The sequence below is a fragment of the Scyliorhinus torazame genome, chromosome 3 (assembly GCF_047496885.1).
Source record: "Scyliorhinus torazame isolate Kashiwa2021f chromosome 3, sScyTor2.1, whole genome shotgun sequence".
In the NCBI taxonomy this organism is placed as follows: domain Eukaryota; kingdom Metazoa; phylum Chordata; class Chondrichthyes; order Carcharhiniformes; family Scyliorhinidae; genus Scyliorhinus; species Scyliorhinus torazame.
In genome coordinates this window covers 116,042,475-116,055,218 of record NC_092709.1, presented here as the reverse complement: position 1 = coordinate 116,055,218, position 12,744 = coordinate 116,042,475, and the positions used below count along the sequence as shown (strand labels likewise).

At 42.2% G+C, this 12,744-nt stretch overlaps 1 protein-coding gene across 2 annotated transcripts in view; it reads left to right on the top strand.

Annotated features, from left to right (window-relative positions):
* tma16 (translation machinery associated 16 homolog) overlaps positions 1 to 11,359 on the top strand; it is a 54,003-nt gene extending 42,644 nt beyond the window's left edge. For both annotated transcript variants that reach the window (XM_072496146.1, XM_072496147.1), the window contains exons 6-7: positions 5,372 to 5,414; positions 10,348 to 11,359. In XM_072496146.1, the coding sequence (XP_072352247.1) occupies positions 5,372 to 5,414; positions 10,348 to 10,495 (191 nt within the window). In that variant the 3' untranslated portion in view covers positions 10,496 to 11,359. The remainder of the gene's footprint in view (positions 1 to 5,371; positions 5,415 to 10,347) is intronic.
* Positions 11,360 to 12,744: the final 1,385 nt, after the last annotated feature.

Sequence of the window (12,744 nt, the reverse complement as noted above, 5' to 3'; positions counted from 1 at the left end):
AATATTTAAATGGTGAGAAAATGTAAAAAGCTAAAGCATAGAGGGATATAGGTGCCCTTGTACATGAATAACAAAGCATTAGTATGCCAGTATAGCACATAATTAGGAAGGCAAATGAAATGTTGACCTTTATTGCAAGGGTGATGGAGTATAGAAGTCTCACTTCAAGTGTACAGGGCATTGGGAGACCAGAGCGGAGGGGGTGGAATAGTGGTATTGTCATTAGACTAGTAATCCAGAGACCCCGAGTAATGCTCTTGGGTCCCGGGTTCAAATCCCAACATGGCAGATGGTGAAATTTGAATTCAGTAAAAATCTGGAATTAAAAGTATAATGATGACCATGAAACCATTGCTGACTGTCATAAAAATCTATCTAGTTTTCACCAATGTCCTTCAGGGAAGCAAATCTGCTGTCCTTATTGGGTCTGGCCCACATGTGACTCCAGACACACACAGTGATGTGGTTGACTCTTAACTGTCCCACTCTGAAATGGCCCAGCAAGCCACTCAGTTCAAGGGCAATTAGGGATGGGCAACAAATGCTGGTCCAGCCAGCGACGCCCACATCCCAAGAACAATTTTTTAAAAACACCCTGGATTACTGTGTACAGTTTTCATCTGCTTATTAAGGAGGGATAAATGCATATTGGAAGCAATCCAGAGAAGGTTATCTTATTTGGAAATGTTGAGCAGTTTAGACCTGTAATTATTGGCATTTAGAAGAATGAGAGATGATATTGAAACATAGAATCTGAGTAGTTAGGGCTGAGAGAATTCCTTACTGCGGGGGGGGAAGAGTCTAAAACCGGGGCACAGCTTAAAAATACGATTGGGGGAGGGATTCTTGTTGAAGCTGGAGCTGAGGATTTTTTTTTTCTCAGCGGGTCATTCGGCTTTGAAATTCTCTTACACAGTGAGGGGTGGAGGCTAGGTTATTGGTGTATTCAAGGCTGAGTTAGGCACATTTTTGATCAACAAGAGAGTCTAGGATTATGGCGGCTGGCAGGAAAGTGGAGATAAGGCCAGAATCCGATCAGCCATGGCGGAGCAGGCTTGAGAGGCAGAAAGGCCTCTTCCTGCTCTTGTGATCTTACGTTCTTAGAAAGGTTGACCAGGGTGCTCCACATTTGGCTGAAAATACTCTCAAATCCATCAGCTTTACCTGTTGCACCCAGTTATTGAGCTCCACGGTGGTTAATGCTGGGGATGTTCCTGAAGCTACCTCTTGTTAGATATCTGATTGTCTACCACCACTTGATGTGGTAATGGCATGTGGCTGAGGCCAGCATTTGAATTTTGTGATTAGTTTTGAAAATCTTATAAAGGATATAAAAGCATCTGAAAAAGTGCAGCATTGATTCAAAAGTTGCATGTTATGTGGGATAATGGATTACAGTTATGAAAATGTTTAAAGACTTGTGTAGGTCAAGTTGTTGAGACCTTCATGGCTGTAAAGACAAATAGCGATGAGCTTCTTTCATTGGTCAGCAAAATTGTAAGGAAAACACGCAAATTCAAGATAAAAGGTAAATGCGTTTTAAAAGATTATTTAACAGGATGTGGCTGAAGCCAGCATTTTGTTGCCCATCTCTAATTGCCCTTGGAGCTTGCAAGGCCATTTCAGAAAGTTGTTGAGAGCCAACCACATTGTACTGATTCCGGATCCACATAGGACAGACTGAGTGAGGACAGCAGATTTCCTCCTCTAGAGGACATCAGTGAACCAGATGGATTTTTACAATTGATATTTCATGGTAAAAAGTCTTACAACACCAGGTTAAAGTCCAACAGGTTTATTTGGAATCTCTAGCTTTCGAAGCGCAGCTCCTTCATTAGGTGAGTGAAGAGGTGGAAGAGCAAATGCTGGAAAATCTCAGCAGGTCTGGCAGCATCTGTAGGGAGAGAAAAGATCTAAAGTTTCGAGTCCAATGACACTTTGTCAAGGCTAACAGACAGAGAAAGTGGGAAATATTTATATTGTGGAGTGAGAATGAAAGATGAGTCATAGCCACAGAAACCCTGGAAAAACGGGGTGCTAATAGCCACAGAAACCCAGGGAAAGAGTGCTAATGGCAGACCCAGAGAGAACAAAAAAGTGTGAGAGGCCAAACAGCAGAAAAACTATCAGTGGGTAAACTGAGAGATGGAAATGTAGGGGAAGGGGGTAGCAAAGGGGGGAAGGGGTGAGGAAAGGTGGATAAGATGGGTGGGGGGGGGTAAATATATATTAAGAAAGACAAGAAAGAAAGAAATAGTAAAAGACCGTTGAAATGAAATGAGATGAAAACAAATGGGTCGAGGTGGGGTAGAGCTAATCATCTGAAGTTGTTGAATTCGATGTTGAGAGCGGAAGACTGTAGCGTGTCTAACCGGAAGCTGAGATGTTGTTCCTCCAGTTTGCGTTGAGCTTCACTGGAACATTGCAGCAGGCCAAGAACAGACATGTGGACATGGGAGCAGGATCTTTTGTTAAAATGGCAAGCAACGGGAAGGTCAGGGTCCTGAATGCGCACAGACCGAAGGTGCTCAGCAAAGCAATCACCCAGTCTGCGTTTGGTCTCTCCGATATAGAGGAGACCACATTGGAAGCAGCGAATGCAATAGACCAGATTGAAAGAGGTGCAAGTGAAACGCTGCTTAATCTGGAATGAGTGTTTTGGGCCTGGGATGTTAAGCATGGAAGAGGTAAAGGGGGAGGTGTTACACCTTCTGCGATTGCATGGGAAGGTGCCATGTGTGATGGGAGAGGTACTAGGTATATGGAGGAGTGGACTAGATTGTCTCGGAGGGAACGGTCTCTGTGGAATGCTGACAGAGGCAGTGAAGGGAAGATGTGTTTGGTGGCATCGCGCTGGAGTTTGCGAAAATGGCGGAGGATTATGCTTTGCATATGGAGGCTGGTGGTAGGTGAAGAGGTGGGTTCCACAAACACATATATCGACAAGTCAATGATGCAAGATGATACTTTGATGATACTTTGCAGGTAATTAAATCTTTACAGGTCTAGTTGGTGTGACTGGAGAGAGGGATAATCACAGTTTAAAATCCTCCTCTTCATTCACCTGATGAAGGAGCTGCACTCTGAAAGCTAGTGATACCAAATAAACCTGTTGGATTGTCACCTGGTGCTGTAAGACTTCTTACTGTGCCCACCTCAGTCCAATGCCACCATCTCCACATCATGATATTTCAGTCACCGTTACTGAGACAAACTTTTAGTTTCCGAATGTATTCTTCCATGGTTGGATTTGAACTCATATCCCCAGCGTATTAGCCTGGGCCTCTGGATTACTGGTTCCACTGACATAACCACTTAGTCAAAATTGGCAGTTAGCAAATAATAGGGAATTAGAAAATTTCTTCAGGAAAAATATTATTAAACGGTTTGGGTAATGAAGTTTAGAGTCAGATTAAACTGGATGGTTCATGTAGAAAAAGTCACCAGCATAGAATCGATGGATCAAATGCTTGTTTTCGTTTACACAAAGGTGATTATAGCTTTCCTTTTTGTAGTAGGTGTACTATTTTCGTACATTGCTTGTTGTTTGAAATATATTTGGGTTCTATCTGAAAGCTTTGCTTCAGTTTCTACCAATCTACATTTGTCCCCAAAAATTATGATGCCAAAGTTCTACCTGCTGCCACATCGCAGAATTTTCATGAAAGCAGCAAAATGGAAACATTTTCATGCTATATATATATTATATTTATGGAAGTGCAGATCTAGTTGAAAGTTTTATTCGAGTAAATTTTGTAGCTAATACAATATGCTGTATTGCTAAATAATTTTTCAGAATGTACTTATCGGCCGATTTTATAAAAAAAAAAAAACAGCATGAAGTCCATTGCATCACAGTTCTGAGGTTCATAGCCTAATGTCTCTCAAAATCAATCTAGAAGGCTGGCCCTTAAACTGTAATGTTAAATAATTGATCTCCATGCTCTTGATACATCTCTGATACCTTATGTAATGAATGTCAGCACAATTCTTCTGTTTTCTTTCACTCCATGTCTCTTACAATAAATCTGACACCCACAAGAACAAATGCTAGCCAAGAGCAAGAGGTTTTGCTTTCTGTTAAATTAACTATGCTTTATTTTGCACTATTAGTCTTTTTTTCGTACTATTTGTCCTCCGAAGTGACAAGTATAAACCTCTAACTTGAAGGGTTTGGAGAAGGAGTGAAAAATGGCAGGGGAGAACGACTAATCTCTTGGCAGTGCTCTAAGCCTATACTATGTTATTCCTCGTTAATAAGATCGCAAGTTAGCGTTCTAGTTTTTTTATACTATCTTTTATACGGAATTTAATACATTTTTGTAATATAAATGATTTAGGCTTTGAAAACCACTAATCAATGATTAAGTGTATTTTGTTCTGAAAAAGAATGCAGCGGCAATATTCTTCACTAAAAGCTGCATGCAATTTTACCCATCAAATATTAATGGAAAATCTCTATTCCCGAGATACTCTCATTTATTTAAATTACTGGAAAGTGGAGACCATGAGCAATCATCCCTTGAAGTCTTGGCTGATTAATGCACTTATGTTTTCATTTGGTAGCATAAAGAATTTATAGTTCCCTTGTCTTTTTATTCAGGCAGAATGTTTGAGTTAACTCTAATGCTCTTTTTAAGTATGCAACTGTTAAGTCAGGAGTCAGAAGGCTTTCCAGAATTAGACTTCTGCCTTAACTGGCAAAAGTAGCAGCAAAACAGTTGGATATTTATCTTTATATTTGTAGTCTTTCTGTGCCAAAAGAGTGGGAGGTTGAATTAATTCTGAACTTCTGTAAATGTTGCGCTCTAGTTGCAGTTGTGGTTGGCTTCTATGAAGTTTTTTTTTCCAAGTGCCTCCTTCCTTGGAGAAGCAGTTCACCATTTAGTGGGGAGAACTTAATTTCCAACACTGTCTCCTTTGGTAGTTCAGTCCACCTATTCACAACCCTGTACTTAAGGTGATTAAATCTAAACTATCTGTGTGCTTCTTTCCTGTAAGCTTGATTTGGTGTTCCCTGGTTCTAGCATTTGTTGTGGTCTTGAAAACCTTAGTGTTCAATGTATTTGTTTCTTAAGGATCTTAAATACTTGAATATCTCTCCCCAAATGTTCTATTTTTCAAAGTAAACAATCCCAGCTCTTTATTCTTTCCTCGTAGTTCAGATGCCTTAAAGGTATCAGTTTAGTCTCCATTTTGTGTCCTACCTGAAACGCCTGACTGCAGATTGATGACCATTTTGTCCAAGTGTAGGGTTCAGAGAGGCAAATTTAAGATTCAGTTATAATTGGGTACATTTATTTACAACTTTGATTATTAAAAAAAAAAAAATTATTTTATATGTTCACAATTCATTACTTTCTTTCTGCAGAGATACCAGATATTGTAAATACAAAGCATCTGAAAGTATTCAAGTAAGTTTCTACTGTAGTTGGTTTTGTTTCTTCAATTTCCATCCAACAAATTTAGAAGTAGCATACAACAGGGCAATAAGCATGTGTGTGGCTTCTCTTAAGTAGCTTGAAACATTTAGCTATGGGTTAAAATGTACTGAGCTAATATTTGTTTTTTGTATTTGATGTATTTTTTTCAAATGTCAGTAGGTCAAAGCGATGACATGAATTTGATTCTCTGAATTTTCTAATTAGGTTAAATGTTTGGTCTTTGTAATGACAGCAGATACGAAAGGAGTGAGGAGTAAAATGGTTTATTGGGTATCTAATTGGATCCACCTAATGGAAAATTCAGTCACATGCTTTTTACCCACTCTTCTAGCTTTAACTTTGAGAATACACACTGCCTGTCTACCAACATAATTAAATGACAATCATTTTCTTTTTTTAAAAAGTATTTTTATTCGCCTCCTTTTTCACATTTTCTCCCAAATTTACACCCACCAACAATGAACAATAATCAGTAACAAATATGTTAATCCCCATATCAATAACAACGATCCCATCCTCCCACCAAACCCCAAACATTAGCCCGCATGTTCACACAAACAAACGACAAAAAGGAATTAGTGATCACCCATAGTCGCCATTAACACACACAGCCCCCCTCCCCCAACCCTTTCACCCACCCCCCCAACTAATGTTCGATGTTGTCCAGTTCTTGAAAGTGCATAATGAATAATGCCCATGAATTGTAGAACCCCTCCATCCTTCCCCTCAGTTCAAACTTGACCTTCTCAAGAGTCAAGAATTACACCAGGTCCCCCCGCCACGCCAGGACACAGGGTGGAGAGGCTGCTCTCCAACCCATCAGAATCCGCCTTCAGGCGATCAACGAGGTGAAGGCTACAACATCTGCCTCCGCACCCTTTTCCAACCCTGGCTGGCCCGACACCCCGAATATGGCCTGGGGGGCCGGGTCCAGTTTCACATGCACCACTTTCAAAATTACCCGAAAAACCTCCTTCCAGTAATCCTCTAGCTTTGGACAGCACCAAAACATATGAACGTGATTAGCGCCCCCCACTCCCCGCAACGTTCACAGACATCTTCTACTCCTTCAAAGAATCGGCTCACCCTCGTGAGGTGTGCTCTGTATACCACCTTCAGCTGTATCAGCCCCAACCTCGCGCACGAGGTGGAGGCATTCACTCTCCGGAGCACCTAACACCAGAACCCCTCCATATCCTCTCCCAACTCTTCCTCCCACTTTGCTTTGATCCCTTCCAGTGGTGCCTTCTCCTCTTCCAAAATAGCTCCGTAAACCGCCGCTACTACCCCCTTCTCCAGTCCCCTTGTCGTCAGAACCTCCTCCAACAATGTGGAAGCTGGCTCTACCGGGAAGCTCTGTATCTCCTTCCTGGCAAAATCTCGAACCTGCATGTATCTAAACATTTCCCCCTGCTCCAGCCCATACTTCGCTCCCAGCTCCTTCAATCCTGCAAACCGACCCCTAACAAACAAACCTTTTAGTGTCTTAATCCCCTTCTCCACCCATTTCCGAAAACTTCCATCCCACCTCCCTGGCTCAAATCTGTGGTTCCCCCGAATCGGCATTTCCCTTGACCCTGCCCCGAACCCGAAGTGTTGGTGAAACTGCCTCCAAATTCTCAATGAAGCTATTATTACCGGACACCCTGAGTATTTCCCCGGGGCTATTGGGAGCGGCGCTGTTGCTAATGCTTTCAATCCCGACCCCCTGCACAAACTCTCCTCCATTCTGACCCGCTGGGAATCAACCCCTCTGACCCAGCTCCGCACCTTCTCCACCTGGGCCAGATGGGATATATCCAAGGATTATTTGGGAGGTAAGGGATGAGATCGCAGAGCATTTGGCTTTGATCTTTGGGTCCTCACTGTCCACGGGGATAGTGCCAGAGGACTGGAGAGTGGCGAATGTTGTTCCTCTGTTCAAGAAAGGGAATAGGAATGATCCTGGTAATTATAGGCCGGGTAGTCTTACTTCTGTGGTCGGTAAGTTCATGGAAAAGGTCCTGAAGGATAGGATTTATGACCATTTGGAAAGATGCAGCTTAATCCAGGATAGTCAACACGGATTCGTGAAGGGTAAGTCTTGCCTTACAAATTTGATTGAATTCTTTGAGGAGGTAACTAAGTGTGTAGATGAAGGTAGAGGAGTTGATGTCGTATACATGGATTTTAGTAAGGCGTTTGATAAGGTTCCCCATGGTCGGCTTATGAAGAAAGTAGGGAGGTGTGGGATAGAGGGAAATTTGGCCAATTTGATAAGTAACTGGCTATCACATAGAAGACAGAGGGTGGCGGTGGATGGAAAATTTTCAGACTGGAGACCAGATACCAGCGGTATACCACAGGGATCAGTGCTGGGTCCTCTGCTATTTGTGATTTTTATCAATGACTTCGAGGAGGGGGCTGAAGGGTGGGTCAGTAAATTTGCTGATGACACCAAGATTGGTGGAGTAGTGGATGAGGTGGAGGCTGTTATAGGCTGCAAAGAGTCATTGATAGGATGCAGAGCTGGGCCGAAAAATGGCAGATGGTGTTTAACACTGCTAAGTGCGAGGTGATTCATTTTGGTCGAAAAAATTTGAATGCAGACTACAGGGTCAACGGCAGGTTCTGAGGAATGTGGAGGAACAGAGAGATCTTGGGGTTCATGTCCACAGATCTCTGAAGGTTGCCACTCAGTGGATAGAGCCGTTAAGAAGGCCTATAGTGTGTTAGCGTTTATTAACAGGGGGCTTGAGTTTAAGAGCTGCGGGGTTATGCTGCAACTGTACATGACCCTGGTGAGACCACATTTGGAGTATTGTGTGCAGTTCTGGTCACCTCACTATAGGAAGGATGTGCAAGCATTGGAAAGGGTGCAAAGGAGATTTACCAGGATGCTGCCTGGTTTGCAGGATAGGTCTTATGAGGAAAGGTTGAGGGAGCTAGGGCTTTTCTCTTTGGAGCAGAGGAGGATGAGAGGCGACTTAATAGAGGTTTATAAGATGATGAGGGGGATAGATAGAGTGGACGTTCAGAGACTATTTCCTCGGGTGGATGTAGCTGATACATGGGGGCATAACTCTAAGGTTCAGGGTGGGAGATCTAGGAGGGATGTCCGAGGTACGTTCTTTACTCAGAGAGTGGTTAGGGTGTGGAATGGACTGACTGCTGTGATAGTGGAGTCGGACACTTTAGGAACTTTCAAGCGGTTATTGGATAGGCACATGGAGCACGCCAGAATGACAGGGGGTGGGATAGCTTGATCTTGGTTTCGGACAATGCTCGGCACAACATCGAGGGCCGAAGGGCCTGTTCTGTGCTGTACCGTTCTACGTTCTACATTCGCCGCCCAGTAGTAATACATCAGGTTCAGAAGACCCAACTCCCTGCCTGCCTTCCCCTCTGTAGCAGCACCTTTCTAACTCTGGCCACCTTCCCTCCCCATATGAACGAAGTAATCCTTCCCTCAATCTCTCTGAAGAAAGCCTTTGGCAGGAAAATCGGTAGGCATTGAAAAATAAACAGGAGTCGCGGCAACACGTTCATTTTAACCACCTGTACCCGACCCGCCAGTGACAGAGGGAGACCATCCCACCTTGCCAGATCAGCTTTCACTCTCCCCACCAAACTAGAAATGTTGTACCTGCGGAGCCTCCCCCCCCACACTCCCGGGCAACCTGCACCCCCAGGTACCTAAAGTGAGTCCCTGCCCTACGGAATGGCAGCCCCCCCCCCCTACCTCCACCCCTGGCCGAGCCATCACAAAATACTCACTCTTGTCTAGATTTAGTTTGTACCCCGAGAAAGACTCAAAACACTCAAAGCAGCTCCAATATTCCTCCTATCGGCACACTCGGTTCCGACACGTATAACAGCAGGTCATTGGCATACAAGGACACCCTAAGCTCTATCCCCCCCCCCGCACTATTTCTTTCCATACCCCCGAACTTCTTAATGCGATGGCCAACGACTCAATCGCGAGTGCAAACAGGAGGGGTGACATAGGACATCCCTGCCTAGTCCCACGGTGGAGAGAAAAGTATCTCGATCTGATAAATTGTTTGTGCGGACACGCGCCCTCGGCTCCTTATATAGTAGCTTTACCCAGTTTACAAATCTTGGTCAAATCCCAAACCGCTCCAGAACTGTCGTCAAGTACCCCCATTCTATCCGGTCAAACGCCTTCTCAGCGTCCAATGCCACAACCACCTCTGTTTCCTTCCCCTCTGCCGGTGCCATAACAACGTTGAATACCCTTCCAATGTTTGACGAGCTGTCTCCCTCTCACGAACCCCGTCTTTATCACCTTCAGGAGGCACTCCTACCGCCTACCCGCCAGTAAATGACAATCATTTTCTTAAGTGAATAATTGGGCAAATGGCTGAATTAATTATTGGACTGACATTGTATGGTAATAGTGAAAAGGAAATCAAATGTCAATACAGAGCCTTATCATGCTTCTTGGAAACTACCCAAAGCACTACACATGCAATTAACTACTTTGATGTGTAGTCTGTAGACAAAGATTGCAGTCATTTGCAGCACAAAATCCCCAAACAGCAATGTGATGAATGTTAAATCATTATATTTGAAGGAGCAATGTTAGCTGAGACACCAGGGGAAGTCACTGCTGTTTGAAATACTGCTGTTGCATATTTAATATTCACCTGTACAGATTTACAGGTACCTTAACAATTTAATGTTTCATTTAAAGAACCAATTTTCTAATATTGAACATTCCCACCATTCTGGAGTATCAAACCAGATTACACTTGAGTCCTACAGTGTAACTTGAGCATGCAACTTTGATTTTCTGACAAGCCTGTCAACTGAGCCAAATTGGAAAGCGTGTACTGTAAAAAGCTACTGTATTTTTATTGCCTTTTGACTTTCCTGATCCATTTTTTTTCTTAATCTTCAGAGAATGGGAGGGCGATCTAAAAAAGCTTCCAAATCTGAAAATGAAAAAACTATCAGTAAAAGATTCCATTTCTAACCAAAAAAAATGTGAAGGTGAAAATGGTGTAGACGTGCAGAACAAGGTGGACCAAGAATCCATTTTGAATTAGCAATTGTCGAAAATATTTTATATATTTAAAATAGAAAGCTGGTCTAGAAATTAATATTTAATAAACATGGAAGTGTTAACAAAACAAATGTTTAAAATGACCCTCTATCCTCATTCTATTGTTGAGAATTATTTTATAGTTTTTCAATGTGTGTTATGAAGAAATTTACTTTGCTGAGTTACAATTATTAAACTTAAAAGGTGAAGCTGTTTCTTATATCTGCCACAATCAAGTAAATGCTGGTATTTTCTTTTGATTTTATACATGGCTTATTGTTAATTTGAAAAAGCACGGTTGAGATTCTTAGTTTGCTCAACAGGAAGTAGAGAAAACCAGAGAAAATTTGTGAATCTACCCAATAGCCTGGATTTTCTGATTGCCATTATTGTGACAATGGAAGCTCATTTATTGATACCAGCATTCCAATATTATTGATAGATCGGGTGGCAGGGGAGAGAGAGAAAGATCTAATCCAAGAATCTTAGCACCATTTTGCCAGCCAGGATTTTCGGGTGAATACGAAATACTTACAGATTTTCCGGAAACATCATTTTTGAGCTACCTGAACAGTTCTATTTCCTGTATTCGAATTGTTGGCTTGGTTTTGGCAGAAATATTTCAGCTGATTTTGGATCATGCACATCTGCTGGAGAAAGTTGAGAAAAATAACTTGCGCTGTTTCCGTTTGTGGTTTTGTTTGATAACACTCCTGTGAAGTGCCTTGAGGCATTTACTTTTTTAAAGCATTAGATAAACGCAAGTTCTTAATGGAAAAGAAGCCTTAAATGGATTGTTTGGAAGGAAGTTGGACTGATGAAATTCATGTGAAATGGATGTATTAAAAACGATTGTACAATTTCTTCAGACCTTAGTTTGCTTACAGTTTTATTTTAAAGTTGTGACCAGTTAGCTTATGATTGGAAACAGCTGGACCTTGACTGCAGTAGGAGGATGTGGGGAGGGGACATGTATACAAAAGGTAAAAACTAAGCGCAAGGCTGATGTCAGGAATCCCTTATTCATGTGAAGAGTGATTAAAATGTTAACAGGTTAAAAAGTTGTGACCAGAGCCTTTACTATTGCCTCCAAATTGTTTCATCAACCAAGGATGCATGCCATCAGGACCCAGTATGTTGTCCACTTTCGACACCAGAATGCATTCCTTTTCCATAGATAGTATACTCAAATACTCCATATCCTCCTGTAGTGCATCTGTGCTCTCATTCCTTTTCACATTTGTAAGCAAAAGTGCGACAGTAATGCAATATTTGCCATTCCTTGATTAACCTCCTCACCCCCGCCCACCAGTTAGACTCCCTCCTTTACCTTTGAATGTGCCGTTTTTAAATACTTCACTTTTTATACTAATTTCCTTTTACATTATTGACTGACCTTTTATCTCATCACATGATAGCTATCTTATTACCTGATAGTCTCAACTCCACATTTGGCATGTTGGTCCTAATCATCACAGGCAGTCCTTTTAAATGTAATCTTAATCTCTATGGTGACACAGTGGTTAGCACTGTTGCTTCACAGCGCCAGGGACCTTGGTTCGATTCTTGGCTTGGGTCACTGTCTGCGAAGTCTGCACGTTCTCCTCATGTCTGCATGGGTTTCCTCCGGGTGCTCCGGTTTCCTCCCACAAGTCCCGAAAGACGTGCTCGTTGGGTGAATTGGACATTCTGAATTCTCTCTCAGTGTACCCGAATAGGTGCCGGAGTGTGGCGATTAGGGGATTTACACAGTAACTTCATTGCAATATTAATGTAAGCCTACTTGTGACACTAATACAGATTGTTGTTATATATTCTCCTCCAGCCCCATAGTCCTCTGAGATACCTGCACTTCTCTAATTCTGTAATCCTGGATTTTAATTGCTCCGCTCTTGGCCAATTCTTAAATTGCCAGGTCGCTAAGCTCTGGAATTTTCACTAAACCTCGCCACCTCTCTTTCATCCTTTAAGTTGCTTAAAAGCTCTCTTTGATTGAACATTTAATCATCTAACCAAATACAGACTAGTGCTACTTGTGACAATAAAGATTATTATTGTTACTCATTTTGCAGTTTGATGTCAAATTTTGCATTATAATGCCCCTGTGAAGCATCTTGGTATGTTTAATTACATTGCAGGTGCTATTTAAATAGTGTTTATCGAAGGCACCCTATTCAATAAAGCTTCTCCATTTTGTAGAAATTTGCTTTTGTATTTTCCTGCTCCCACTGCTGAGCTGTTAATTTTTCTGCC